Genomic DNA, 25471 nt, shown 5'->3' with positions numbered 1-25471 from the left:
CCCAAACATCAGAATGAACTAATGAAAAAATAGACTCTGAACGACCCTCAGTACTACGTGAAAATGTAGCACGAGTGTGTTTCCCAAGTTGACACGACTCACAATCTAATTTGGATAAACTAGACAAACTAGGCACCATCTTTTGCAGTTTGGATAGACTCGGATGTCCCAAACGTTTGTGAATTAGATCTGGGGAATCTATAACGGAGCATGCTTTCAAGGAATTTGAAGAGGCAAGGTAGTAAAGACCTTGTGATTCATGTCCTGTTCCAATCGCCTGTCCTGTACTGCAGTCCTGCGGTCCTGCATGAGAAAAAAGTCATCAAAAAAAGTTATGCTACAATGTAGAGCCTTCGTTAAACGACTAACAGATGCTAGATTAAAAGGAGAACCAGAGACATAAAGAACGTAGTCTAGGGTGACGGAAGATAGGGGTTTGGCTTTTCCAGCCCCTTTTGGTTTTGTTTGGATCCCATTGGCTAAAGTAATAGCAGGAAGAGATTGTGAATAAACTGTGATACACAAGCAAAAGAATTATCCGCAACAGAAACATCAGGTTGTGCAACCGAAACTACTTGTGGAGACGTTTGTTTATTTGCACGATACCGAAGGAACTCATCATATTATGTCTGAGCAATATGAGCATTATTGGATGGTTGATTAGGTTGAGCACCATATGCTACTGGTGGAGATGTCTGTTTACTTGCGCGATTTCGAAGGAACTCATTATATTCCTTAAGAACAATAGGATCATAACTGGGTGGTGGACCATGTAAAATATAACATATATCACGAGTGTGTCCAGGTTTATTACAATGACTACACTTGGATCGAGGTTTCCCAAAACGCCCTCCCCCTCGCCGATTCTCCATAGACTGGTATGTACGCTTTTCTGTTGTTTGAGATGCGAGAATTGAGGAGTCAACAATGGATGATGAAACTTCTTTGTGACTGGGAGGTGCAGCAAGACGAAGCAAACTAGAGAATAATTCATCAATTGAGGGAACTGTAGGACTGCTAGAATCTGGTCACGCACAGAGTTATGGTCAGTAGGAAGTCCAGCAAGTGTAAGAACTAGAAACAATGTCTGCCTTTGCTCTTGTTGCTTTTCCACGTTTGTAGTGATAAGCATCAACGTTTCAAATTCCTCCATGATTGCCTGTACTTGTCCCAAGTAAGTAGACATATCAGATTCTTGTTTCTTTAAGTTGGTCATCCGAGATATCACATCATAGAATCGAGATATGTCATTAGTGTATAAGCACGTGCCTTTTCCCAAACTAAATAACATGTCTGGAATGGGCGAAACAAGGGCGTCAACTTAGAATCAATAGAGCGCCAAAGGAGACTACATAATTGGGCATCCACTTTCTCCCATTGTGCTTTGGCTTTTGCACCTTCGTCACTAGACTTTGTCTTTTCATCTACAACGCAAGCATTGTTTGTTAAGTGATCTTGAACACCTTGACCCTTGCACCACAACTCAACTAAAGAAGCCCAAGCTAAATAGTTTGAACTTTCCATTAATGGTTCTGAAATGATTGTAAGGCTTGAACTTCCAATCCCCGTATTTTTGGAGCCAAAAACATCACACCCGAAAGACATTTTTCGAAATTTGACTTGAAAAGAGTAAGAAGCTCGCTAGAAACTGCCGGAATCTACCCACAGTGGCCTGAAAATTTTGATTTAGCCGGGAACTTGCCGGAAACTGCATGAAAATCACCGGAACCCTAATTCCGGTGATCGGATCTAGAGAAAACTGAATGGGTTCTGGTCGGAAATACTGGGCGACCCCAACAGAAGAAAACAACTCAAAAAAAAATGACCGGAGCAGCACTCACGCGCTAGCGCGTGAACAGATCTCGCCGGAAAACTTCCACCTCCCAACGGCGCGTGGGGGGTTGTTTTCCGGTGGATCTGCTTGGGGTTCGGTCGCCTAAGCTTCCCGAGCCTCGTGATGGTGTTGTCTTTCGCACAACACCTTCAGAACGAAAGATGACACAAATCAGTCCCAACCGTCGTCGCCGGAATTTGACACGGTGACTTGAAGTTTCTCACCAATGCTCTGATACCATGTGAGAAATATATGGGAAAAATAATATTGAATTGTGTATCTAAATTGTTAAATTGAGACCCTATTTATAGACAATACATTGAAATCCTTTTCTAACTAGGATTCCTATTCCTATTCTTCTTCCTATTCTAAGTAGGAATATATATACATATTTCTATTCTAACAATCTCCTCAAGTCCTTTATTATCTACGCATCCTACTTTAACATTATATCTTGCAGTTTAAGGTATTTGCTTCATGCGAAAGATGACAACAAGGTAATGCATTCAAAACCCTCGAAATCTGAAGAGATCAGTTCCTCTCGGGCATTTGTCAAGAGAATCCTAGAAGAGAGTCTTATCAAGCTTCAAGAACAGAATATAGAAGGTGACTCTTTTATCAGATGGGAACTTGGAGCTTGCTGGATACAACACTTACAGGATCTAAAGAAATCAGAGAAAGATAAAAAAACTCATACAATGAAGACAAAAGATGAGATCAAGGTTGAGGGACTTGGAATACATCTCAAATCCCTTGAGAACAGAAAGCAGAACGAACTCCAGTCTAAATGCTTCAAACCTGTCGCAGATAGTGCAGATGGGAGATCAGAAAAAGATGTCATTCCATTAGAGGATTCTCAACGTGAGACTGATGCCAATCAAAATCAGCTCATACTGAAGTCATTGTTGTCTGATGATGGTTTTACTCGTCTGAAAGAGTCGGAGACCGGACTTCACCTTAAGGTGGCAACTAGCAAGTCTTTATTATTTATTGACAGGTTACTTCATCAAAAAATGTTCAGTGACAGGGTACAAGATAGATTTAGTTGAAATCCATTTTCTAACACCCTCCTTGCTTTGATAGTCTGTGGAAGAGCTGATTGATATGTCACAGAAGTACTACAATGAAGTTGCCCTTCCAAAACTGGTAACCGTAATTAATTATTGTATAGAGATGAATTATAAATGACAAAATTGGTCTCTTAACTGTGTCTTAATTGATAAATGTATTACAGGTTGCAGATTTTGGATCTCTGGAACTCTCACCAGTTGATGGTCGAACCTTAACTGATTTCATGCATACCAGAGGTCTGCGGATGCGTTCTCTTGGACACATAGTAAGTCTTCGTGATCATTTTGATTTTTATACCCTTGGGAATTTCTTGTATATCTATAGCATCCCTATGATATTCATTTTCCCCCCTCAATTGCCAAGGAAAAAAGCATTCTCCATTTTTAAAATCTAATTTACTATCTACTGAGAAATTAGTTTTTTCACCGTCCATAAAGAACCTTTATTTGTGTAAGCTTTCTTCTTTTATTATTATGTACTCTGGAATGTCCGCACTGTCATGCTATTTAAAAACTTATATTGGTGTCCCAATCATAATACTAATATGCATAAGAAATTAAAGCACCACTAGATTCTCGTATAATAACGTTGCAAATTTGTTACTGCTAAGTGCTATGGAAAGTATCCCAAGATAATCTGAACTTCGAACTTCACATTTTTCATCTCCTACATGTTGCCTCTACATTGATCTGGTAGGAGGTCATTATGAATATTCATACAGTTGCAACTGTGAGAAAATATTATGCTGATCATTTTTTGTATGAACCCTTTCTATGTATTCTCTCTTTGACAGATAAAACTTTCAGACAAATTATCTCATGTGCAATCTCTATGTATACATGAGATGATAATAAGAGCTTTTAAGCATATTCTGCAAGCTGTTATTGCTTCGGTCGTTGAGATAGAGGATCTGGCTGCAGTAATTGCTGCTACCCTAAATATGATGCTTGGGTTTCCTGAAAATGATGAACCAAATGAACCCCATGGCATTGACCCACTTGTGTGGAGATGGCTGGAGTTATTTTTGAAGAATCGATATGAATGGGAGACTGGCAGCTTAAATTACAAGGATGTGAGGAAAATCACAATTCTTCGTGGTTTATGCCATAAGGTATTTCAAAAAAAAAAATCTTGGTCAATTAGGAATAAACATAATCCTGGCAGTCTGCATGCTTCAATTTATGTTCAGAATGATAAATACTGTCCAAGTGAAATAAAAGGAAGCAATGACGAACTCGAGTTTTGTGATCAAAGCCACGGAAAAGCAGGAATACTATTTATTTTGTCTGTCAGTATATGTCCAACATGTATAATTATGTGGTCACATTTGATGCATCAGTAGATACACAGAATTATATGAAATGACTTAATGATAAAGGAATATATGCCTTTTCTTTTCCAGGAAATATCATACTTATTCTAGGGACCCCAATCGACTCTACATCTTGACTACGTCGACATTATTAGTAAGATGTATCAAGCAGCCAACTAGAATACTTGAAAATTGTTTTGTTAAATTGGTGATAGAACCAAAGAACTATTGACTAGCTTGACCTGTTTTTAGATCAATGCAAATAGGCACATAATTGTTGTGTCACTTATGTTGTCGATTTAGTGCGGTTGGTGCATAGCCTCAGTGATTCGATATTAATTTGATTCATCATTCCACGATCTTGTTCTATATTAATTTTTTTGGGTACACGATCTTGTTTCGTATATTGTAGTATTGAAAGGAAAAGAGCAATGAAGAGTATATTTTGTCTATTTTAGGTGGGAATCGAACTTGTTCCAAGAGATTATGATGTGAATTCTCCAAATCCTTTTAGAAAGGAAGACATTGTCAGCCTAGTACCTGTGCATAAGGTGACAATGCAAACCCTGCTATCATATGTGATAATTAGAGTCACCCATGCATTTTTTTTTGAGTCACTAACTTTTTCCCACTTCCCGTTGGATCTGTGTGTTTTATACTCTGCAGCAAGCTGTTTGCTCTTCTGCAGATGGGCGACAGCTTTTGGAATCATCTAAGACAGCTCTGGATAAGGGTAAACTCGAAGATGCTGTCAGCTATGGGACTAAGGTAACTAATATTAAAGATAGAAATAAAGAAAGTTTCTTTGCATTACATTCTCCCTTCTTCGTATTGAAACCATTGATTTTCTATAGCTTCTTGTTGTCTTTAGGCATGCATTTGGTAACAAATAATTAAATTTTTGTACACCATTTGGTCAATAGTGCAATTTATGGTGCTTTCAGGCTCTTGCTAAGCTGGTTGCAGTATGTGGTCCCTACCATCGAATGACAGCTGGGGCATATAGCCTTTTAGCTGTTGTTTTGTATCACACCGGTGATTTTAATCAGGTATTCTTCAAGACTCATTAGCTTAGGGCTTCTAGGCCTAAATCATGTTTTTTCCTGTATATTTGAAATATGTGGCATCTTGTTCTTTTATACTTTCTACTAGTATGTTAATATTAGTGTTTCAATGACAGGCAACTGTCTATCAGCAAAAAGCCCTGGACATCAATGAAAGAGAGTTAGGGCTTGATCACCCAGATACCATGAAAAGTTACGGGGATCTTGCAGTTTTCTATTACCGACTTCAACACACAGAGTTGGCTCTCAAGTATGTAGTTCTCTAAGATGGCCAAGTATTTTAAAATTTTTGTGCTGGTGACAATTATGATGTGTTACCAGACCCATCCCAGTTCTTGGTTACACAATATGGGGCGTTAAAGTTGTCCCACTTTGATTGAGGGAAATGACTGTTGTCTCCTTGTATGATCTTGACCAACCCTCACTTAATGAGCTAACTTCTAAGGTTGAGTTAGATCCAAGATTTATAGTGGGAAGGTGAAATAACAAGTCTGGAGTATGGAAATAACAGCTTGAAACTTGGTAAAGAAAATGATCTTTCGAAACAATTCAAACGATGAATTTTCATAGTTGACAGCTTGGGGATGGATATAATAGCTCAAAAAACTTGCTGTGAATATGATCTTGAGACAATTCAAATAACAAATTTTCACAGTTGACACAATGAGCTTGTTAGCTTATGAAGCACAAGCTTTAAGTTTTACTATGAACTAAACAAACACCAACTGCGCACCTTTTTTATTCCCCCATGATTTAAAAATTTAAACCACTCATATTTGCTCCTTCCTTACCTTTTCAACTTAATCCTGTTTAACTCTGCAATTGTTTATGGTGTAATTTTAACTGCTCTATTCATACCTTATTGACAACTTACCTTCCCATTATTCAGTTATGTAAAGCGAGCTCTTTATCAGTTGCATCTCACATGTGGCTCCTCACATCCAAACACTGCCGCAACATACATAAATGTGGCTATGATGGAAGAAGGGCTTGGTAATGTGCATGTTGCCCTCAGATATCTCCATAAAGCTCTGAAGTGCAATCAAAGGTTACTCGGGCCTGACCATATTCAGGTTCTCTTTGACTGATGTTATGAGTATATTTTGTCTTGGTTTTAGCATTCACAACTTTCTGCTTACATCCATGCATGTCTGGACAAACTGGCTTTTATCGGCACACTGCAGTTTCTTATTTCCTATTTTACAAGCTATGTATTAATTTGCTGATTTACGAAAGGGTGGAATGAGGATGATTTCCCTCTCAAAGTATGTGCCTTAGGAATGATTTGTTATTTCATTTCCAATTTTTATTGTGTGCTTCTTTGACCATGGCAAAAACAAGTGGTTGTGCCATTCAAGTGATTTGGTAGGCTTGAGTGAAGAAATTAGGTCTCCACAGTGTCAGTCTCTGTTTGAAATAGATTTTCTTTCGGTTGTCTTTGTTTGCTATAGTGCCAGGGGTTTTGAGTTTCCAGGGTAATCAGTTATCTACCTCAAAATCAGCAGGAAATTCTGACCAACAGTGCTGGACTCAAAGTTCATTCATATTCCAAATAGTGTGCATCTTCTTTTCTTTTTTTGGTTAAAGGGCTATCATTGACAGACGAACTTACTTCAGCCTTTTGGTTCTATGTTTGTGATTTAAAGACAGTACTATTTACTAGCACATCACCCCAACAGCCTGACAAGGAAAGGTGTGAAGAATGAGAAAAGAAGAGATGATGGGAATGAATATCTCGATTGTTCCTCTGGCATGTTGGAGTTTATATAATGTTTACAAATACAAATAATCCCCAAAAAGACAGCAAAGTATGCAAGTAATCCTAAAATGGGACGGGAAGCAATTCCTATTTACGCATAATAGAGAATCTAAACATTTTGTATATAAACAATGAATGAGCTCTTATCATATTAGCGATTCCTAATTCTTAACAGAAGGGGTGATCATGGAAGATTTTCTTGTGGGATGATAATGATGACTGAGCTGAGGACAGTTACTAGTTTCTTCTGTAGTGGAATTTGTAATAAGTCATTTTGTTCTGTCAAGAGACCTGATTAACCTCTTCAGTCCGACTTATTTTTATGTCTCTGGCCATATAACTGAAATAAATCTCTCTTTAGAGCATGGTGCTATAATTTTTTGAACTTGATGACCGTGTGAAATCCCTAGTAGTGCTCAAACCAGCACTTCTGGGGAACTGTCTTTCTTATGCAACAGTTAGACATGTTTTAAACTAATGTACGTGGAAAAAAAGTATCAAATTCGTGCCTGCATCTCTCTAATATGCTACACTTTCTCTGCCAGACTGCTGCGAGTTACCATGCTATAGCAATTGCTCTCTCTTTGATGGAAGCTTATCCTTTGAGTGTTCAACATGAGCAAACAACCTTGCAGATACTCAAAACGAAGCTTGGTCCAGATGATCTTCGCACACAGGTACCTTCTGTCTCATGCACATGTATACAAGCACAAACAAATGTTCTCTCTTCCCAGAGTGGTGCTGCATGAAGAATTACAATTTCTGTCACTTTACTACTTGAGTATTTGTCTGTTTCTTTTACTTTTTTTATTTAGCAAATAATACTTACAAAATAACAGTCCAATTTAATTAAAAAATATGTACTCAGAGTTTCATCTACTCTAAGTATGCACGTAATTAGTTGGATAGTCTTTATGTGACTATCTTTTTCTTTCATATGCTGACATTTAAGTAATGAGAATGAGCGATGAGACTGCTGAAATATGATAAAGTTCTTTACGGCAATTTCTATGGCTTGCTTGTTTTAACCTCAACCAAGGATTTTATTTTGTTGTGATCTTGTTACTGAATTCTGCAGGATGCTGCTGCTTGGCTTGAGTATTTTGAGTCCAAGGCTTTTGAACAGCAAGAAGCTGCTCGAAATGGGACTAGGAAGCCAGATGCATCAATAGCCAGCAAGGGCCATTTAAGGTATATTAGCACTTTTACTTTCTTAAATTTATTTGGATTGGATACTGTTAGGCATAATCAGCAAAGAAGAATTTGTCTCAATTTGTCTTGCATCTAATTACATGGCTAGCTGATGTGAAAATTGGAGGGCTTGAGTTCCCATTGTTTAAGTGATCATTATGCTTGTCATTCCTTTGACTGCTGCCTTTGTCCTTCTCCTTTGAAATTTCTTAGGACATTACTATGTTACTTTCTTCTGACTTATTCTTAAGGTTTGTTGGTTCTTTTGTTAAATCAGAGTCCTATTGTTAGAGTCACAAGTTGAATGAAGATACAATGAGTCTCTTCATATGATCTCTGTCAATTTTGACGTCATGAGCTTGCTTTTTGGATTTAGTTAAACCAAGGACCAGTTTTTAAACATGGTATAAAAGCTAGACCCATATCTTATGCTGGGTTACTCTATGTTGGACCCCATGTTATGTTATTCACGTTTCAGATGTCTAGCTCCAGTTGTGCCAGGGAGGGGAATGTTAGAATCTCACTGATTGAGGATATGAGTTGTAGTTCCTCTGTATCATTTTGAATGATCCTCACTCTATGAGCTAACAGTTGGGGTTAAGTTAGGTCCTGTCTTCATGTTTCTTTAACACCTTCAATCCACCTACTTACATTTGAGTTTGTTATGAGTTATGACATTCTATGTGGTATATTTTGCTTATTTTGAGAAGCTAAGTCGTTTGACTATGAATCTGTTTAGGAAGTGACAATGTTTTATGTTGTCAATGTAAAAATTTTAGATGTTACATGAAGATCTTGTAATTTGCTTTACTTGCACAATAACTTCTCAAAAGAATCCTTCGACAGAGCTTTACTCTAGAGACTGATAAGTAAAACACTTGGGTTTTGATCTTGTTATGACATACTATCTTGATGGACAGTGTGTCGGATTTGCTCGACTATATCAATCCTGGTTCTGATGCCGAAGGGAGAAACGCTATTTTAGCAAAAAGAAAAGGCTTTGCCTCAAAGGTACACGATGCTCGTGATGTTTCTATATTTGTTTTTTTCCTTATATGCTGCAAATATTTATCAGCGTGAAGGGGTAAGTAATTGTAATTTGGGACAAAGTTGTATATGCTAATGCAAATATGTTCTTTATCAAAGAAAAATGTTAATGCAATATGCAAAAAATTTATATAACACTCTTTCCATTTAGGACGTTTCAAAAAATTTGTAACACTAGCTTACTAAAAGGTTATACTGTGCAACATTTACATCTTTTAATCTCAAATTCATTTAACTATTCAAAATTTTAAATTTTGATATGATGTTCCCTATAAAACTTTCAACGAATACTGTAATATTTACGTCCACTATCAATAATATGATACATAAGTCTAATTATCATATTAAACTTCGAGTAAGGGAAATGGCTGGAGGATGTCATAGATTAAACTGTGAAATTCAAAGTCTAGCTTGAGCTGTTTTGTTGGAAAGGTCTACCATCCATAATGCCAGCACAAGCCTACAGAGAAAGGATTGAATTAGCTTAAAAGGAAACTTTGGTTCTAGGTATATGCTTCAACATATGTTTCAGGTTTCCAAAGGTCTGTATGCCTTCCTGTTATATGTTAATGCAAACGCGTTGTTGTGAAATTCAAATTTTACAGTGTGCTATTTTTTTACTTCTCAAGAACTCTTACCATTTGCTTGTTCCACATTTATGTGAAATTAGATTTTGCTTGAAGCTTGAGGCTTGCATAGTATAAGCCTCCGTAATGCTTCTGCCCTCTTTATGCTTCATGCTTTTATTTCTCAGGTAAAGGGAAAATCTAATCAGACCAATTGTGCCTCAGCAAACTCTGACACTCCTAAAAATGTCCTGGAAGTGAAGCAAGATTATCAGAAACTAATTTGCAAAGATGATAATGATTCCCAGACGAATGAGGAACCCTTTGACATAGTAGTTAAGTCCAATCTGAATGCAGACCGAAGAATTTCAGAGAACAACAAACCCATTGAACCTAGACCCTTGGAGGAAGACGCTTCATTGGAGAAGTGCGTTAATGGCGCTGTATTATCTGAACCTTATGTGGAAGCAGATGATGGATGGCAGCCAGTACAGAAACCAAGATCAGCTGGTATTTATGGCCAAAAACTAAGACAGAGGTGGCAAACCATCAGCAAGGTCATTGATTATCAGAATGAAGACTCAATTTCTGAAGTTGGCCATGCTAGATTGAAGAATAACTATCAAGCCGGTAGATATTTTGTCTTTAAGAAAAAGACATCAGACGGAAATAATGCAGATTACTATGTAGCAAAGAGTCCATCTCCCAGTACCAAACTTGGTCGAAGAGTTGCCAAAGCTGTCATGTATCGTGTCAAGTCTGTGCCCTCGTCTGTCAGAGATGTTGTTGCTTTGACCTCTAATACTGGAGGTGAGTTATTAAGTTCTTCAGTGGAGCAGATTCAAGTCTCTGCAGTAAAAGAGGCTGGACCAATACCAAAGAGGAGTTCCATAGTAAGTTTAGGAATATCTCCTTCCTACAAGGATGTAGCAGTTGCCCCACCAGGTACCATCTGTATGTTGCAGAAGAGTTTTTCTGAAGACAAAGTTCCTGATAATCAAGAAGTTCTGGAACTTGGAGAAGAAGCCAATGGGGAGGAACAAAATTCTGAGCTAATGAGAAGCGATGCAGAATCCATCAAGCTGGGGGATGAAACAGTAGCTACTGACAACAAAGAAGGAATTTCTTGGAGTTATTTGGGAGGTGGTGAAATTTCAGATGTCACGTGTCCAATCATGCCTTCAGTTCAATCCAGCCATGTTGATGTTAGTCCAATGGAAGAGGAAGGTGTCAACACTCATAGCATGTGTATTTCTGACAATATAGATTCAAATGGTAATTCAAATGTTACCTTACAAGAGATGGAGTACCCAGAGGTAAAAGCTTCAGTATCTTATTCAAGTGATATTAGTCGAGAATTGTCCAATAAACAGTTATCTGCATCAGCGACACCATTCAGCCCATTCCCAGCCTTTGCTCGTATAGTGCCACTGCCTATTAACATTAATCGCCCTTCTGGTCCTGGAAGACTACCGCCAGTAGGTCCTTGGCCAATGAACATGAGTGTTCATCCAGGAACACCCACTATTTTGCCCAACCCAATGTGCTCCTCCCCTCATCCCTCATATCATTCACCTCCGCCCACCCCAAACATGGTGCACTGTTTGCCCTTTATGTACCCTCCCTATTCTCAACCCCAGATGTTACCTCCAACTACATTCCCAGTAAACAGCAGCGCTTTCCATCCCAATCATTATGCTTGGCAGTGCAATATGACTCCTAAAGCATCAGATTATGTTCCTGGCTCAGTTTGGTCCGGCTGCCATCCAATGGAGTTTCCTGTCTCGCTACCTGTGGTTGAACCAATTACTGAGTCAACTTTGGTTTCGGTCAAAAAAGAGTCATCTGATAATTCTGAGCGCTCGAGTCCGGTACCAAGCTTTCCTGTTGATATCATCTCCAGGGATGAGGTTAAGGCAGAAGCAAATCTTCCAGCACCAGATGCAGTGGAGACCTTGAATGATATAGCTGAGGTTGGATCAGAAAAAGTGAGAGCAATGAACACATTGGCTTCAGTGTACATTACCTTGTCGGACAATCAATCACAGAAGGTTGACGCTCCAAATGAGAATGCTGGATCCTGTGATAATTACATGCAGAGACACCCTTGTAAGACTGATGAGGAGAAGACGTTCAACATTTTAATAAGGGGTAGGAGGAACCGCAAACAAACTCTGAGAATGCCAATGAGTTTGCTTAAGAGACCATACACTTCTCAGCCCTTCAAAGCTGTATGTTGCAGGGTAATAAGAGACTGAGGTTCCCACTCTACCAGTTCTGATCCAAATGGAACTAGCATAGAGATTACTCCTTGAGGTAGTTTTACAGCTTTCACAAGATAAATGTAGCAGGATGGGCAGTTTAAGCTGAGTACACGTTTTTTGTTGCTCACATGCTAAGACTGCTGAGGTGTTGGTTAAAAGCGCTGGTAGTACCCACAGTTCGATATTGTTTGCGTTTTGTTATGCCACATCAACGTGTTTTGAAGGTTAGTTCTTTCGAACGAAGAAAAATATTGCATTTAATCCTATCCAACCCTCTGCCACCTGAGGAAAAAGATGGTCCTTCTGATGACTATTTTTTTTAGTGCAGGTTAGTTTGATCATACTTTTTGGCATTAAGGAGCAGTATTCACTGTTTAGTTCACCAGTGACAATTACTCCATTTTTTCCTCAAATGCTACTCATTGATTTCATTACTTTGTATACGAAGCAAAATTATTCTTTTGACACCTCTAATGGAAGTGTATTTGCATCTTATCTCTATCTTCCGACGATATACTCGTATTCTTTCTGAGTTTCTGCTTAAAGTTTATACCTGTCCAAAATGAAAAAGAGTGTCATATGAATTGAGACGTATGGAATACCCTCTCTTTCGTCATGTTATACAAACATTTGGAACACCAAACTTTTCTTTGATTATAATTTTTAATTTTCTGTTACTAATTGAACGCTGAAAAAGTGGTGGTTTGCTAATATACAGATTATATACTGCTGAAAAATGCAGGCAGATGGAAAGCAGGACTGAAAAAATAGCATTCCACACTGATAGTGTCCTCCCCACTCTTCACCGCACCTCATCTTCACCACACTCTGTAGCCCCCTTCCCCGCCACCTCACACCCCCACCCCTGTTAAGTCTCGCAACAGTGGGATGAGAAAAATTTGAACTCCTTAGATGGACTTGGATAATAGCTAGTTTTCTGGATGTAAATTACGCCCAAGACCAATTTCAAAGGTGAATTTTGCAAAAGTGTGTATATGGTTGGTGAAACGGTAATAGAGCCCAGATCCATTCCAATATATAATTTATCAGTGTTGGACATCCATATTACATTATCCACGCACCTTGGACATGAGGCTGGATGTTAAGTCTCACATTAGTGGGATGAAGAAAATGTAGACTTCTTTTATGAATTAGGACAATCCTCCCCTCGTGAACTAGCAATTTTTTTTTTAAATTCTATAAAAATGTTTTTTTAATAATATCTTTTGCTTATGTATCAAATTTACTTATTTTTCTAAAAAAAACCGAAGGCAGAAGTCACCACAAGGCTTATGTTCCTAACTACATTCTGCGTATGTAATGAGCTCGTTTAACTGAGATTATATTTTACAAAAATAAAGGAAGAAAATGCTTAAAACCAAAACACGTTGACTTCCTTTCTTAATTCAGTTTCCACAAAGATAGTCAATTACAGCGCACGACATAGGCTTCGGTGCCAAGTCTAACGAAACTGACTATGGTATTAAGTCCACTGGAGCCAAGCTGAGTTCGACCAAACTTATTATAGTATTGAGTCGAGTCAACACCGAACCAAATCCCACAGAGCTTCGTACAATATAATGGCCAAGTAATCAGAGCCAACAAAAGAGGAAAGGTCACAAAATCAATCAGATGTGACTTGCTAATTCTGTCACTATATTATAAGACGCATTGATCCTGCCAAAATGTGTATGAAATGGCAAGACATCACATTCAATATATACTCTACAAGCAAAGAGGTTTTCTATGTAATAGCAATATCAACTCCATACACTTGGCTTTTAGTACTGTCGAAAGACTAGCAACGCAATCAGCAGTTTTAACCTAATCACTACTTATAACTACAACAAGAAGAAATACATATCGAGGCAAAGAATCACTGGTCACCTATCTCTATACGCAAATCGTGGTGAACGAGAAGTGATGAAAAATTGGAAGCTTGTGTAGTTCTGTTTACTTAGACCATGCTACTGAATCAATCTCAGCTTGAGCAGCTCTGTATAACTCAAGTCTCTTTGCCAGAGAGAGGCGACGCTGCATAATTGCTGGATCCTCATCCAACAAAGTACCCAGTTGTTTCCCCTGCAAAAGAATAAGGGGGACGGTATTATCCGTGTAAGTCATACCATTGCTGCACTCCTCTCACCCAGAAAGAGTTTCAGGTAGATTAACAAATAAGGCAGAGTCTCACCTCCTTCTTGCCTAAATCAGTGAAGAAATGATCAAGCAAGCTGCGTTTGGCCTCCCGCACTTGACCATAAACTACAGACTTCGGAATTGAATTCCTCAAAGTTGCACAAACCATATTGACATAAGACAAGACATTTGATCCTGTTCACAGAAGGCAGTTATGAGGATAACCCCAAAAAAACATTGCAAGGGAAAAGATCTTAGGTGACTATTTTACGAGTAATGAGCAGAAATTTGTAATGCATTTATCAAAATACTTCGGAGAATCAAAGAATTAACGGGAGTTTGCTAGTTCACAACTTACCTATCCTTCGAAGATAGGAATCATTATAGCGGTCAAAAATAGAATGTGTCGGATTCCCTCCCTTCTCAATATCTTGAGGAAGCTTTCGGAAGAAATCTACGGTCAGGTAACTACACTCCATTTCAACCAGCTGAAGAGTTGCTTTTTTGCTTTCATCCCTCATCCTTTCTAGTGATTCAACAGCTGCATTGCTGACCTCTACTCGTAGGGAGGGGTACTGCTTTAGCTCCTGCACAGAGAAGAAGCATGTGTCCAGTTGTTAGACCCTTAACACACCAGAATAATAATTATAACAATTTATGTATCATTAACTCCGAACAGTAACTAGAAACGAAAGGGAACTTGCCGCAGTCTCACTGATTGCCTTGTGAATCAGTTCCTTCAGTATAGTATGAACCTGCAATCATCACAAAGGAAGTAACTTAGTACTCCGTGATTTGTTTGCTCAACTGTACAAGATTTTTTCCCATAATGACGGAGAAAAACCTCCCATACTAAGCAGAAAAAAACTCAGACAATGTTTCCTAATCTTGGTAGCATCTAATTACAGTCAGAATAGTCAGATAAGCTGATTAAATTTTAAGAAAGGAATCTACAAGATTAAATATAGATAACTAAATTCTATTTTGTTCACTACTTTTTTGTTTTTTAATAGGAAATTAACAAGATTTGTAGGTCAAGTTGACAGGGAGGAACAAGTCAATGAAAAATCACACACAGCAAAGTCAAATTACACTCATCTACTTCGGTTGACATTATTGACAAAGTGATCGCAGCCAGAAGACCCACACTTGGCCAATTTCCAGCTTTACTTTCGATGTCAAAAATTATTTCCTAATATCATTTTGTTTAGTAGTTTGTACTTTTCCCAGTAATGCCAACTTTGAAGTCACATAATATCAAAGTTCCAAAAGCTGCAACAGTGAGAAAAAAACTGGCATTCTGAGAATGAACGCCGTACTCATCCCGATGTCATAAAACACCCCAGCTACTCATATTACATTACCAAGCTTCAAGTCTCATTGCTATTATTTCTTGTAACATGACAAAACTAAAACAACAGCCATGTAGTGGGCTTGCACAAAAAATTATGTATATATATATATATACACACACATAGAACTTTAGTATAGTTGCAAAGGAGGTTTAAAATATGCCCTAGGTTGCAGATTCAACTCCTAATTCTGCACATTTTGGCCTCTCTTTTTTCTTTTTTTTGAATCCCTTAGTGAAATTCCTTTCCCAGCTACTACACACCTGACTACTCCATAAAGAAGCCTGAAATGTAAATCAACAAAAAGCAGTACACAACAACAATTAAGCCTCAATTTCTATTTAGTTGTGTCTGCTATAAGAATCCAGCTAGCTCCATTTGGGGACCTGTTTTATTCCAATTCTCGATAATTTGAGTCAGAATACTAGAAGAGTGGAAATCCCAAAAAAGGGCAAAGAAGAATCAATGGCTGATGAAAAGAGGCTTCATCAAAAAACGGCTGAAGAAAGGAGACATCTGACCCATTCCGAAAAGATATAAAGCTAGCTGAAACCATTATACACAGTGCAACTTATAATAGTATATTTTAGGTGCATACAACAGGGGGCAAAAATCCATACCGCATCAACAGCTGCTTCAGCAGGACCCTTCATAGAAACTATGGAAGATTCAATGAGACGACGATATCCTTGTTCAGGAGCTATCAAATGTGGTTGATATCCATCCGCTTCAGTTATAAGTTTCCTTACATTGTCCATTGAAAGTTGCTTGTCAAATTGCAGTCTTTTCAATGCAGCTGGGAGCTGATTATCAAAGACATAATATATTTTATCACCTCCTGGTCGACTGTGACATTCAGACATCAGAAAACAAGCTTAGACCACATAAAAATATAGTTTACTTGGATATGTTGACAAAATATAAACATGGAACACTTACACTCCATCAAGATGTTCTTTGAAATTTCCATCAAAACTACGACAGATTTCCATTATCATGTACAATTTTCCCTGAGCAGATCATGCAAAACAAGGACAAGACATATGATTCACGCTCAGAAGAGCAACAAAAGCAGACTCATATTCTACAAACTAATGGAAGTACAAAGAAAGTAAATTGCCTCACAGGTTTCAATAACCAATACAACAGAAAGGTAGAGATTTAAATAGGATACTTACTCCCGCATCCGTGGCAATGGGCTTTCCAAGACGGCTCAACTCAGTTTCTAGCTCAATTATAGTTTTGTTGATTAGAGACTGGAGACCTGGAATCCGAGACTTGATAACAGACTCCAAATGCTAAAAATGTAGACAGAAAATCAAAGAAAAATAGTTAGCTATCCAACATAAACCACAACTACAAGTCTACATCAAATAGGAAAAGCATAAAGACCTTAAAGGCTTCATTTAGAGCACCAAGAGGAATTTCATTGGAGGCAGAAAAGTGAAATAAGATGAACAATGCTCTAGTTTAAAAAAGAAAAAAAGTTCAACCCCTGAATATTCGATTAGAAAGAATATGACATACTTTCGACAGAACTTTCCCAAGATGTTCTGAACCCATCCTGTTAGCAAGATGCCGGTACTCAGGGGTACTAGAAAAGTACTCTCTCTCCCTACGCCTAGCAGCAATCATATCCACATTTTTGTTGATATCAGCTTGTGAACGATTGACAACACCAATCCATGGAAACTGTAGCTTATATGATTTTCCTTCCAACATCTGGAAATCCAAGAACATGATTTAGAATAATCAACAATTGATAAAATTTGTAAGTAAATAAGAACCATTATAATTTTTTCTTGTAAATGTTGACAGACATCTTGATGGCAGCAGAAATTTTAATCAGAAAGCATAAACCATAGGAATATGAATTAAACTGTGGATACTGACATACACGTTTGCAGAAACAAATAAAGATATGATTACCACTTCTGCTCCTACAAATGTCAAGAGGGCATGAAGAAGTGCCTTTGTCTATTCCAATAGGTAGTATTTTAAGATGCCCAGACTAAGAACACAAGGATAGGCTTTCAATGTCCAAAATCATAAATTTAAAAGAAGAGTACTCAAGTAGAGTGATTGGCAAAATCAGAACATTCATCCTCTACATCATGTCATGTCATGTGCAGTGCCTTAATTTCTTTACTTAATAAAGCATACTCAAATAGTATCTCCTTGGGTATTATCACAAGATCTGTTCAAATAACTCTTCACCCAATATGAGAATATGCATTCACTAAGATACTACTACCTAAGTTGCTCGGACTCGGGTGCGGGTATCCGATATGGGTGCGGATCTTGAGGTCGGATCCTTCATGATCTAATTTTTAAGATTCGGGGATATGGATCCATGTATGGATACGGGTGCGAGGATGCGCCTAAAAATAATTAAAATATCTAAAAATAGAGTTATTAAACCTAAATTATGTGGAGAACTTGAGGAGAATCCTGAAAGGAGATTAAAGGAAAAGGAGTGACATAAAAACTTCTATATAAAAGGTATACTATTTTCTTCAATTTCACCTTAGTTTTTGTATTGACTACTTAAATCATTAAAACTGTCAAGACTTTCCCCGTCGATTTTGGTCAAAGTACCCAAAATCAGTTGACCAAATCGGACATGGATCCCACACCCATGTCATGTCGACACGAGTGCGGCACCAAAAGTGAAGAGTCCGAGCAACTTAGACTACTACCACTACTAATCTACTACCAGTCTACAACAACAATCAACAAAAAATTGATATTTGGACTTTATCAAACTAGAATAAGAAACTACGATCACCTTAACCCAATCAAACTCAAAATACACAAGTTCTCCAAAAACTAGAAAAATTATGAAACTCTATTCATCCCTCTGTTCCATTTTATTTACAGAGGTTCCTTATTCATCACGGAAGCTTCAGTATTTCTCTTTATATAAAAGATACTTCCCCATTTTTCCCAATGTAACTCATCCCTCTGTTCCATTTTATGTGGCAGTATATCCTTGTGAGTTTTTATCAAAAAGAATGACACGTTTCTACACAAGGCAACACTTGAACTTTAAATTTCTCATTTACCTTTAATGACATGCTTTTATAGTCACAAAAATGTCACGGGTACAAGAGAAGTCCCGGACTTCTTTTTTTCCCGTAAACTTCGTGTCAAGTCAAGCATCACCACAAAACTTGAACAGATGGAGTACACTTAATGGCATTAATTTTAAAAAGCTACATGTATGTACGGTTAACTACAAAAACAACAACATGCCCTGTATATTCCCACAAGTGAGGTTTGGAGAGGGTAGGAACTACGCAAACCTTACCCCTACCTTTGTAGGGTAGACAGGTTGTTTCCGAAAGACCAATGTACAGTTAACTACAAGAACAACAACATACTCAATATATTACCACAAATGGAGTCTGAGGAGGGTGGGTATACGCGACCTTACCCCTACCTTTCCGAGGTAGAGAGGTTATTTTGTTAGACCCATGTATGGTTAACTATCAAACTTAAATATGGCATAAATTTGAGATCCAAAGGGGAACGAAAAGACTAAAAGCAACTCTTCTCTAGTTTTATCTAAAGGATACAAAAATATATGAGGTCCATACTCATATACGCTCAATTGAAGCTACATTTAAGTAAAAATGCATGTTCAAACAAGTATAGCAGTAATTATTATCAACCAAATAAAAGCTTACATCAACAGCATCGGTACCCTTATCCATGAGATCAATCTTAGTCAGAACTCCAAATGTCCTTTCTCCTGAGACAAGTGGTCAGATACCGAGTCAAAAGCGTCTTAAAAGATATAATTGTTCTTGATATGAATATGCATAATCTTGACCAAGAATGAACCATATTGTAAAACTAGCATCGAGCTAGCACATTACCACACAAGGAAAAGATGAGAGTCGAGAGTCAGAAGATAGCAAATTAGCTGAGATTATGAACCTAGATAAAACTTAAACTACATTATTTGCTCAATCAAAAAATGATCACAAATGAGTGTGAGAACAAATAGTTCTCTGAGTGTAAAAGATAATTGAATGGACATATCCACAACAAGAACAAATTTGCAAAACGACAAGTAAAAGGTAATCAATACTGGAAATAAACATAAGCATAAAATAAAAGGAACATGTCTCACTAGACTTCACTAGTAGTGACTGTGTTTTAGCAGGTAACTAAGAGACAGGAATGGTCTTTCTTGCCTTCATTTTTCCTCTTATTCTTTTTGGATAAGAAAACAGTGATGATCTCTCTTTTCATCAAAAGAAACGAAATTACGCATTGGACAAACTTGAAAAACATTTAGGGCTTCAAATATTGGAGTTTTGCCACCGTAAACGAGATAAGTAAAAATGTGAAGCACATTGAAGGTCTATGTTGTATTAAGTTTCCCAACTCTTGTTCACCTTGAAGAATGTGAGCACTGGGAAGTCAACATAGGATAAGAAACTTCAATTTTCTTAAAGAAGATACAAAAGTTGTATGACTTAATCTTCTTTATCAAAAAAAAGAAAAAAACTGTATGAATTTATCTTTGATTCATAATCAATAAACCTAGGGTTTAAGTTGTGCGGACTCTTCACTTTCAATGTCGCAACTGTGTCAGATTCTCCAAAAATACACTACTTTTGGAGAATCTGACACGCACCCGTTGACATTTATGAAGTGTCCAAGTAACATAGTAAATAAAAATGCACTCGTAATTTAGATAAAGTGGAATATCCTCAGAATTCTAATTTAGATGAAGTGAAACTACATTTTTCCTGGCTAAGATACTGTTAAACAGGACAAGGAGTGGAATAGGGACATCTTTGGAAGGGTGCGGGGGGGGGACTAAACAAGAGAGAAAAATGAGAAACGATGAGCAACAGCTTGGGAGACTAGCTGAAAACAAAATAAATGGGACACTCTGTTTGAAAGAGGAGGGTCCAACCTCCAATAAAAAGTTCTTAGTGAAGTGAACAGAAGTGGGGGAGATGGTTTATGAAGATGAGGAAGAGGTCAAAGTCAGTTGCAGTTTTTAACTTTTAATTCCCTTGTGTACCAAGAAAAGGAAGAATAGAGACTGAATTCGGGAGGATAGAGTTTAACCAAATATGAGAGAAAATGAAGGAGTTGCTGGAGAGTAGAAGAGGAGAGGAGTTGAGGGAGACTGGAGAATTGTGCGGGAGATAAACCATCAGTTTTTCCAGCAATGTAGAGAGTATCGTGAAGGAAGACAACATGAAGACTGCTACATCATTCCAGAAATCAGAAAAGTTTGAGAAGATCCCCACTGCATTCATTGCATCACCCAAAAGGAGGAGGGAGCCTCAAATATTGGGGAATGTGGACCTATTAGTTTAGACTCTAGCAGGAAACATCAACAAGATCAATTTTAAGATGGTCTCAAGTATACTGATAAAGGTCTTGGTGATACAATGTCTCTCTCTTGGAATGTGTTTGTATCTGTGGAGGGCAGATAAATTATACATGCAGGATTGGTGGAAAATGAGGCAGTGGCTTCTTGAAAGCTAGTTAGATCTAGAGAATGTGTATGACCACGTGAATTGGAACTTCTTAAACTTTGTGATGCCTAAAGATAGGTTTTGGAGAAACGTAGAGAAGGTGAATAAAGTTTTTCATGTCTACACTAAAGTTGTCAGTCTTTTATAAGGTAAGCAATTTTATTAATCAAGTGGCAGATCTATAATGCATGCGGCAGCTTTGTTAAAGTGTATAATTTGCCTAACAGTAATTAACTAAACCAACTATCATAAATTAGATACAACTACTTCCCACCAATAAAAGAACATGTCCATTAGCACATTCAGAACACTCCAGAGCTAGAGGGAAGGAAAATTATACGAAGAAAATTCCCAGAATCTGACCTTTAGGGTCTACTTCACGAGAAATCTTGATTGCATCCGATGTTGCGAGATCTTGATTCGCAGGGGAAATTGCAAGAATAATACAATTGGGCTGCAATGTCAAGAAAACAGAAAGCAATGACTTTCACAAGTATTTAAGAGTAAATTGAGATCTTCAAACACAATTTAGATGTTTCCTGACATATTAGAGCAAGCATAGCAAACTACTGCAATACTAGAGAACTGTAGTATTATTGTTTTTCAAAATGTTAACACTACATACTGGAACATTTTCTCTTGGATAAAAGACTAGTATAACTGACCTTCTCAATATAAGACCGAACCATGTTTTCAATGTCTAGTACAATGCTGTCAGGCTGTCCCTCTACATAAATTCAATGGACAGAATATCAATTCGGCAACAGTTTTTGTTTTGAAAACAAAAGTTATGTATCAATGCAAACATGTTCGATCAATATACATTTTTCTGCATTTGAAATTAATGACACGAATGAACAGCAACCCTATACTCACCAACTGCTACTTTTGTAAGTCCAGGAAGATCGATCAGAGTCAAGTTAACAACTGCCATGACAAAAATCCAAAATAAGTAGATGAAGTAGTAAATGTCGAGGCAATGTAAAATTAGAATGGAATGAGTAGAAAATCTTTTCTCAGATTTTTGGATAACTATACAATGTATTGGTGCTACAAAAAATGCTGCAACTGAGGCAAGTAAAATTAGAAGTCTACGCCAAACTGGAAACAAATTACCAAAAAAACACTGATTTCAACACCAAAAATGGATTCTAACAAGTGAATGTATAACTGAAAAGGCAATATTAGCAATAGTAAAGCACACAACAAAGGAATTCACCAGATAACTATCCACTATATGTGTGGTGATTTTAAAAGCAATTGTCCAGACAACTATCAGAAGCAACAATTTTTTAGTTGCTAGTACCTGAATGCATTTATTGGGGGAGAAACATTCAACACCAGACTTCAGTAAAATACATTTTTTTTTTGTAATCAAATTCAACCTCATCCTACAAATTTCAACACCCTGCTTACTCAAAACAAATACATCATCAACAACCTTTGTCCAAAAAAAAAAAGCCCACCAAAAACCTCAAATGGACTTAGAAATACATCATTGCAGACAATTGAATTGCACAAATAGAAAACAGTTCTTCATACCATTTGGAGAATATATACTGAGATAAATTGGCACACTAGAAATCTGTTTGCTGCGGCCAGTTTCTCGATCAGTCTCATCAGCAATCTCTTTCCTCACAGCAGCTGAAAGACACATAAGACTTAGAAGCAAGAACAACAACAGACTAAAGTGAATGTTGAGGAAAAGTTTGCTAATGAAGTCCCAGAAGATAATGAAAACAAGAACACACAATGACAGGTGCTACATGCAGAAGATGAAAAGTAGAATTGAGCAAATAATACGGTAGAATTGCTAGTCAAAAACTCACCAAAATCAGTAAACCTCTTCCGTGGTAGGTGTCCAAATTCTGCATATTCTCTACCTTCTTCAATCCGATGAAGCTGTAGGACAAGGGGGCGGCGGGTGACAATTCCTGTACATGATATGTGAGAATTCTGGTATTGTTAAAGTTTTGCATCTATGATTCCAATTGATGGAATTATTACCTGATCCACGAGGCAAAAAGTCTTTTCCAACAATGCTCTCAAGCACCGAAGATTTCCCAGAACTCTACAAGTCATCCAAAAGATGGAGTTAAGCAACATAAATGCAAAATTAACCTACAAATCACAGGAATCAACAGTTTTTGGAAGACATTAAGTACACAATATAAGATAGATTATCACAGAGGAGACACATGATACATGATACAGGTCATGCACACCACCATTAAAAAACTATTAGCATGCACCTAAGTTTGAAGAATGCACACTCAAAAACGTGTCCAGCTATGTAACAGCATGTTCATAGCAATGATGTCAAGCAGCTCATAAAACTTCTTCAATACGATAAACATATACCGCATATTACATTAATACATTCAGCTTCTACATTTCAATACAGAAACTATGGTACTAGATTGCCTCTTCCCATGTGCCTAACATGAACCAAAATTCTCAAAGTTTCAACCCAAATAAAGCTAGAAAAAACTTGGTCCTGAACAATTCAAATAACATACATACTCGGCCCGGCCCCCTTCAATCCCTTTTGAGACATTCCAAAATATTTATGTCTATAGAACTTTACGACTCTCAAGAATTCAAATTCATTAAACTATTCAATTTCAAACCTTCTAATATGATGCTTTTATTATTAACCTAAATTCTCAAATATCTTTTCACTATCACTAATATATTACTATATAAGTCAAATATTATTCAGTCAAATATCATCACATAAATTGAGAGAATACTTTAACTACTTCCTCCGTCCCAATTTATGTGGAACCGTTGGAATTTTCAAGAATCAACCAAGTTTTTCAACCGAAATTTTTCATATGCCTTTTAAATATTTTAATTTATTAGTTGTTGTGATTTCTAGTACTTTTTTAAGCAGTTTTCAAATATATAAATTTTATTGGAAAAAACTTAAAGCTTCTATGCCCAAATTCAAGCCAAAAATTTAGAAATTTGAATCTCGAAATTCCAACGGTGCCCCAAGAACCGACACAAAAAGAGAGTAATATGTGAAACCTACATATATGAGCATTTCATGACAAATGTTATCGGATCAACCTGAGGCAAGTAACTTAACCAAAAAATCAAGCTGAGCCAAGTAACAAGAGTAGGAGAAATCACTCCACTACAAAACTTTTAGGTAAAATAAGGCAAGGAAATGACCAAAAATGGAAGCAACGGAGATATTGAAACAAACAACAACTACTTACAGAAACTATGAGCATACAAGTACCAAAAAATACAATACAAACCGCAGATCTGACTTCAATGAACACGCAAATCAACAAACTCAAGCTCAATAAATACGAACACGACTATTCAAACGAAGCAACAACTTTCAAAAATTCAAATCGCCAGCTAACAATTCCATATTCATACATAAAACACCGCAATAAAACAGAATTTGCGTTTGCTTCACAATACAGTAACGAAACAGAATATATAAAAATAGAGAGAATCTAGATGTATCAAAACCTGTCCACCGACAACAGCGATAGTAGGCAAAGCGTCCCAAAGAGTAGGCAACGAACTCTCTTCGCCATGATCTCCAAGTGCAGTACAAGCTCTCTGTAATCTGTTAACTAATGCTATGAGATTCTCCATATCAATCGGAGTCAAAGATCGGCGACTTGATAGTCAACAAGAGTAAGAAACAGAATGAGAAGATGAAAAGAGGGGAAGATGAAGAGATATTGGAGAGAAGAAGAAAGAGGCTTTTCGCAATTTTTGTGTGCAGCTGTGTGTGTGTGAGAGAGAGCTAAGATTTTGAAATTGAGTTTCGCATTTGAATGGAGAACCGCTTTAAGAAAATACCAGGACCCTTTTTCAGTCTTAATTTATTTGTGTTTTTGAAATTCAAGTTAATATATTATTTGTCGTTTAATTATATTGAAGATATGAGAAAAAATATTATTTACGGATGGTTTAAAGATTATTTAAATTGACGTTTGAAAAGTAAAAAATAATACTCCATAAATTCAGATATAAAAAATGATTGAAAATACCATAAAGTAGCCTTTTTTATATTTTATTTTCTAGCTTTTACACATTGTAAAGAAAATGAGATGATTTTTCATGTCATTTAGTATTAGTATTGTAGGAGTTTAATTGTTTGGTCACGAAATATTGAAAATTTATTCGTCGCTAATTTCATGTTATGCTTCATTTTACTCGGAATCAATTCTTAGAAAATTTTCACTTTTTTCAAAGTTGAACTCTGAAAAGTACAATTAGCCTTAAGATTTTGAAATATTCTATTTTCACTTTTTCACTACATTTTACTCATAGTCAAACACTCACTCAAATAAAATATTATAGTTCAAAGTATAGCAATAATATCATATAATTTAA

The 25471-nt window shown here is 37.0% G+C and overlaps 2 protein-coding genes across 2 annotated transcripts in view; one reads left to right on the top strand and one right to left on the bottom strand.

The window, feature by feature from the left end:
* Nucleotides 1–12603, top strand: part of LOC102602924 (protein TSS) — a 26067-nt gene extending 13464 nt beyond the window's left edge. Inside the window, exons 12-25 of the mRNA XM_006345495.2 lie at nt 2295–2796; nt 2918–2980; nt 3069–3170; nt 3699–4016; nt 4676–4768; nt 4884–4985; nt 5162–5266; nt 5398–5531; nt 6171–6354; nt 7586–7717; nt 8119–8231; nt 9152–9242; nt 10033–12332; nt 12437–12603. Coding sequence (XP_006345557.2) covers nt 2295–2796; nt 2918–2980; nt 3069–3170; nt 3699–4016; nt 4676–4768; nt 4884–4985; nt 5162–5266; nt 5398–5531; nt 6171–6354; nt 7586–7717; nt 8119–8231; nt 9152–9242; nt 10033–12102 — 4009 coding nt within the window. The 3' untranslated portion in view covers nt 12103–12332; nt 12437–12603. The remainder of the gene's footprint in view (nt 1–2294; nt 2797–2917; nt 2981–3068; nt 3171–3698; nt 4017–4675; nt 4769–4883; nt 4986–5161; nt 5267–5397; nt 5532–6170; nt 6355–7585; nt 7718–8118; nt 8232–9151; nt 9243–10032; nt 12333–12436) is intronic.
* A 1140-nt stretch (nt 12604–13743) lies between these two features.
* LOC102602585 (dynamin-related protein 5A-like) lies at nt 13744–24953 on the bottom strand. The gene is made up of 16 exons (XM_006345494.2): nt 24596–24953; nt 23111–23174; nt 22933–23037; nt 22646–22747; nt 21980–22030; nt 21769–21830; nt 21467–21557; nt 19286–19350; nt 17124–17318; nt 16775–16894; nt 16536–16606; nt 16217–16442; nt 14949–14999; nt 14603–14831; nt 14300–14439; nt 13744–14190 (listed from the first exon to the last, which is right to left on the bottom strand). The coding sequence occupies exons 1-16, from the start codon at nt 24722–24724 to the stop codon at nt 14062–14064; spliced, it is 1830 nt and encodes a 609-aa protein (XP_006345556.1). The 5' UTR covers nt 24725–24953; the 3' UTR covers nt 13744–14061.
* Between the last annotated feature and the right edge of the window lie 518 nt (nt 24954–25471).

This window comes from Solanum tuberosum, unplaced genomic scaffold (assembly GCF_000226075.1).
Source record: "Solanum tuberosum cultivar DM 1-3 516 R44 unplaced genomic scaffold, SolTub_3.0 scf00069, whole genome shotgun sequence".
Taxonomy (NCBI): domain Eukaryota; kingdom Viridiplantae; phylum Streptophyta; class Magnoliopsida; order Solanales; family Solanaceae; genus Solanum; species Solanum tuberosum.
This window is presented reverse-complemented; position numbering and strand designations above follow the sequence as displayed.

Bases quoted from the DNA above. Each gene is read 5' to 3' on its own strand.
- LOC102602585 (XM_006345494.2), bottom strand. From the start codon at position 24,724: ATGGAGAATCTCATAGCATTAGTTAACAGATTACAGAGAGCTTGTACT. The intron at 23,175-24,595 runs GTTTTGATACAT...GATGACTTGTAG, and splicing joins TCGCTGTTGTCGGTGGACAG to AGTTCTGGGAAATCTTCGGT. The intron at 14,832-14,948 runs GCAAGTTCCCTT...TTCTCTGTGCAG, and splicing joins AGGCAATCAGTGAGACTGCG to GAGCTAAAGCAGTACCCCTC.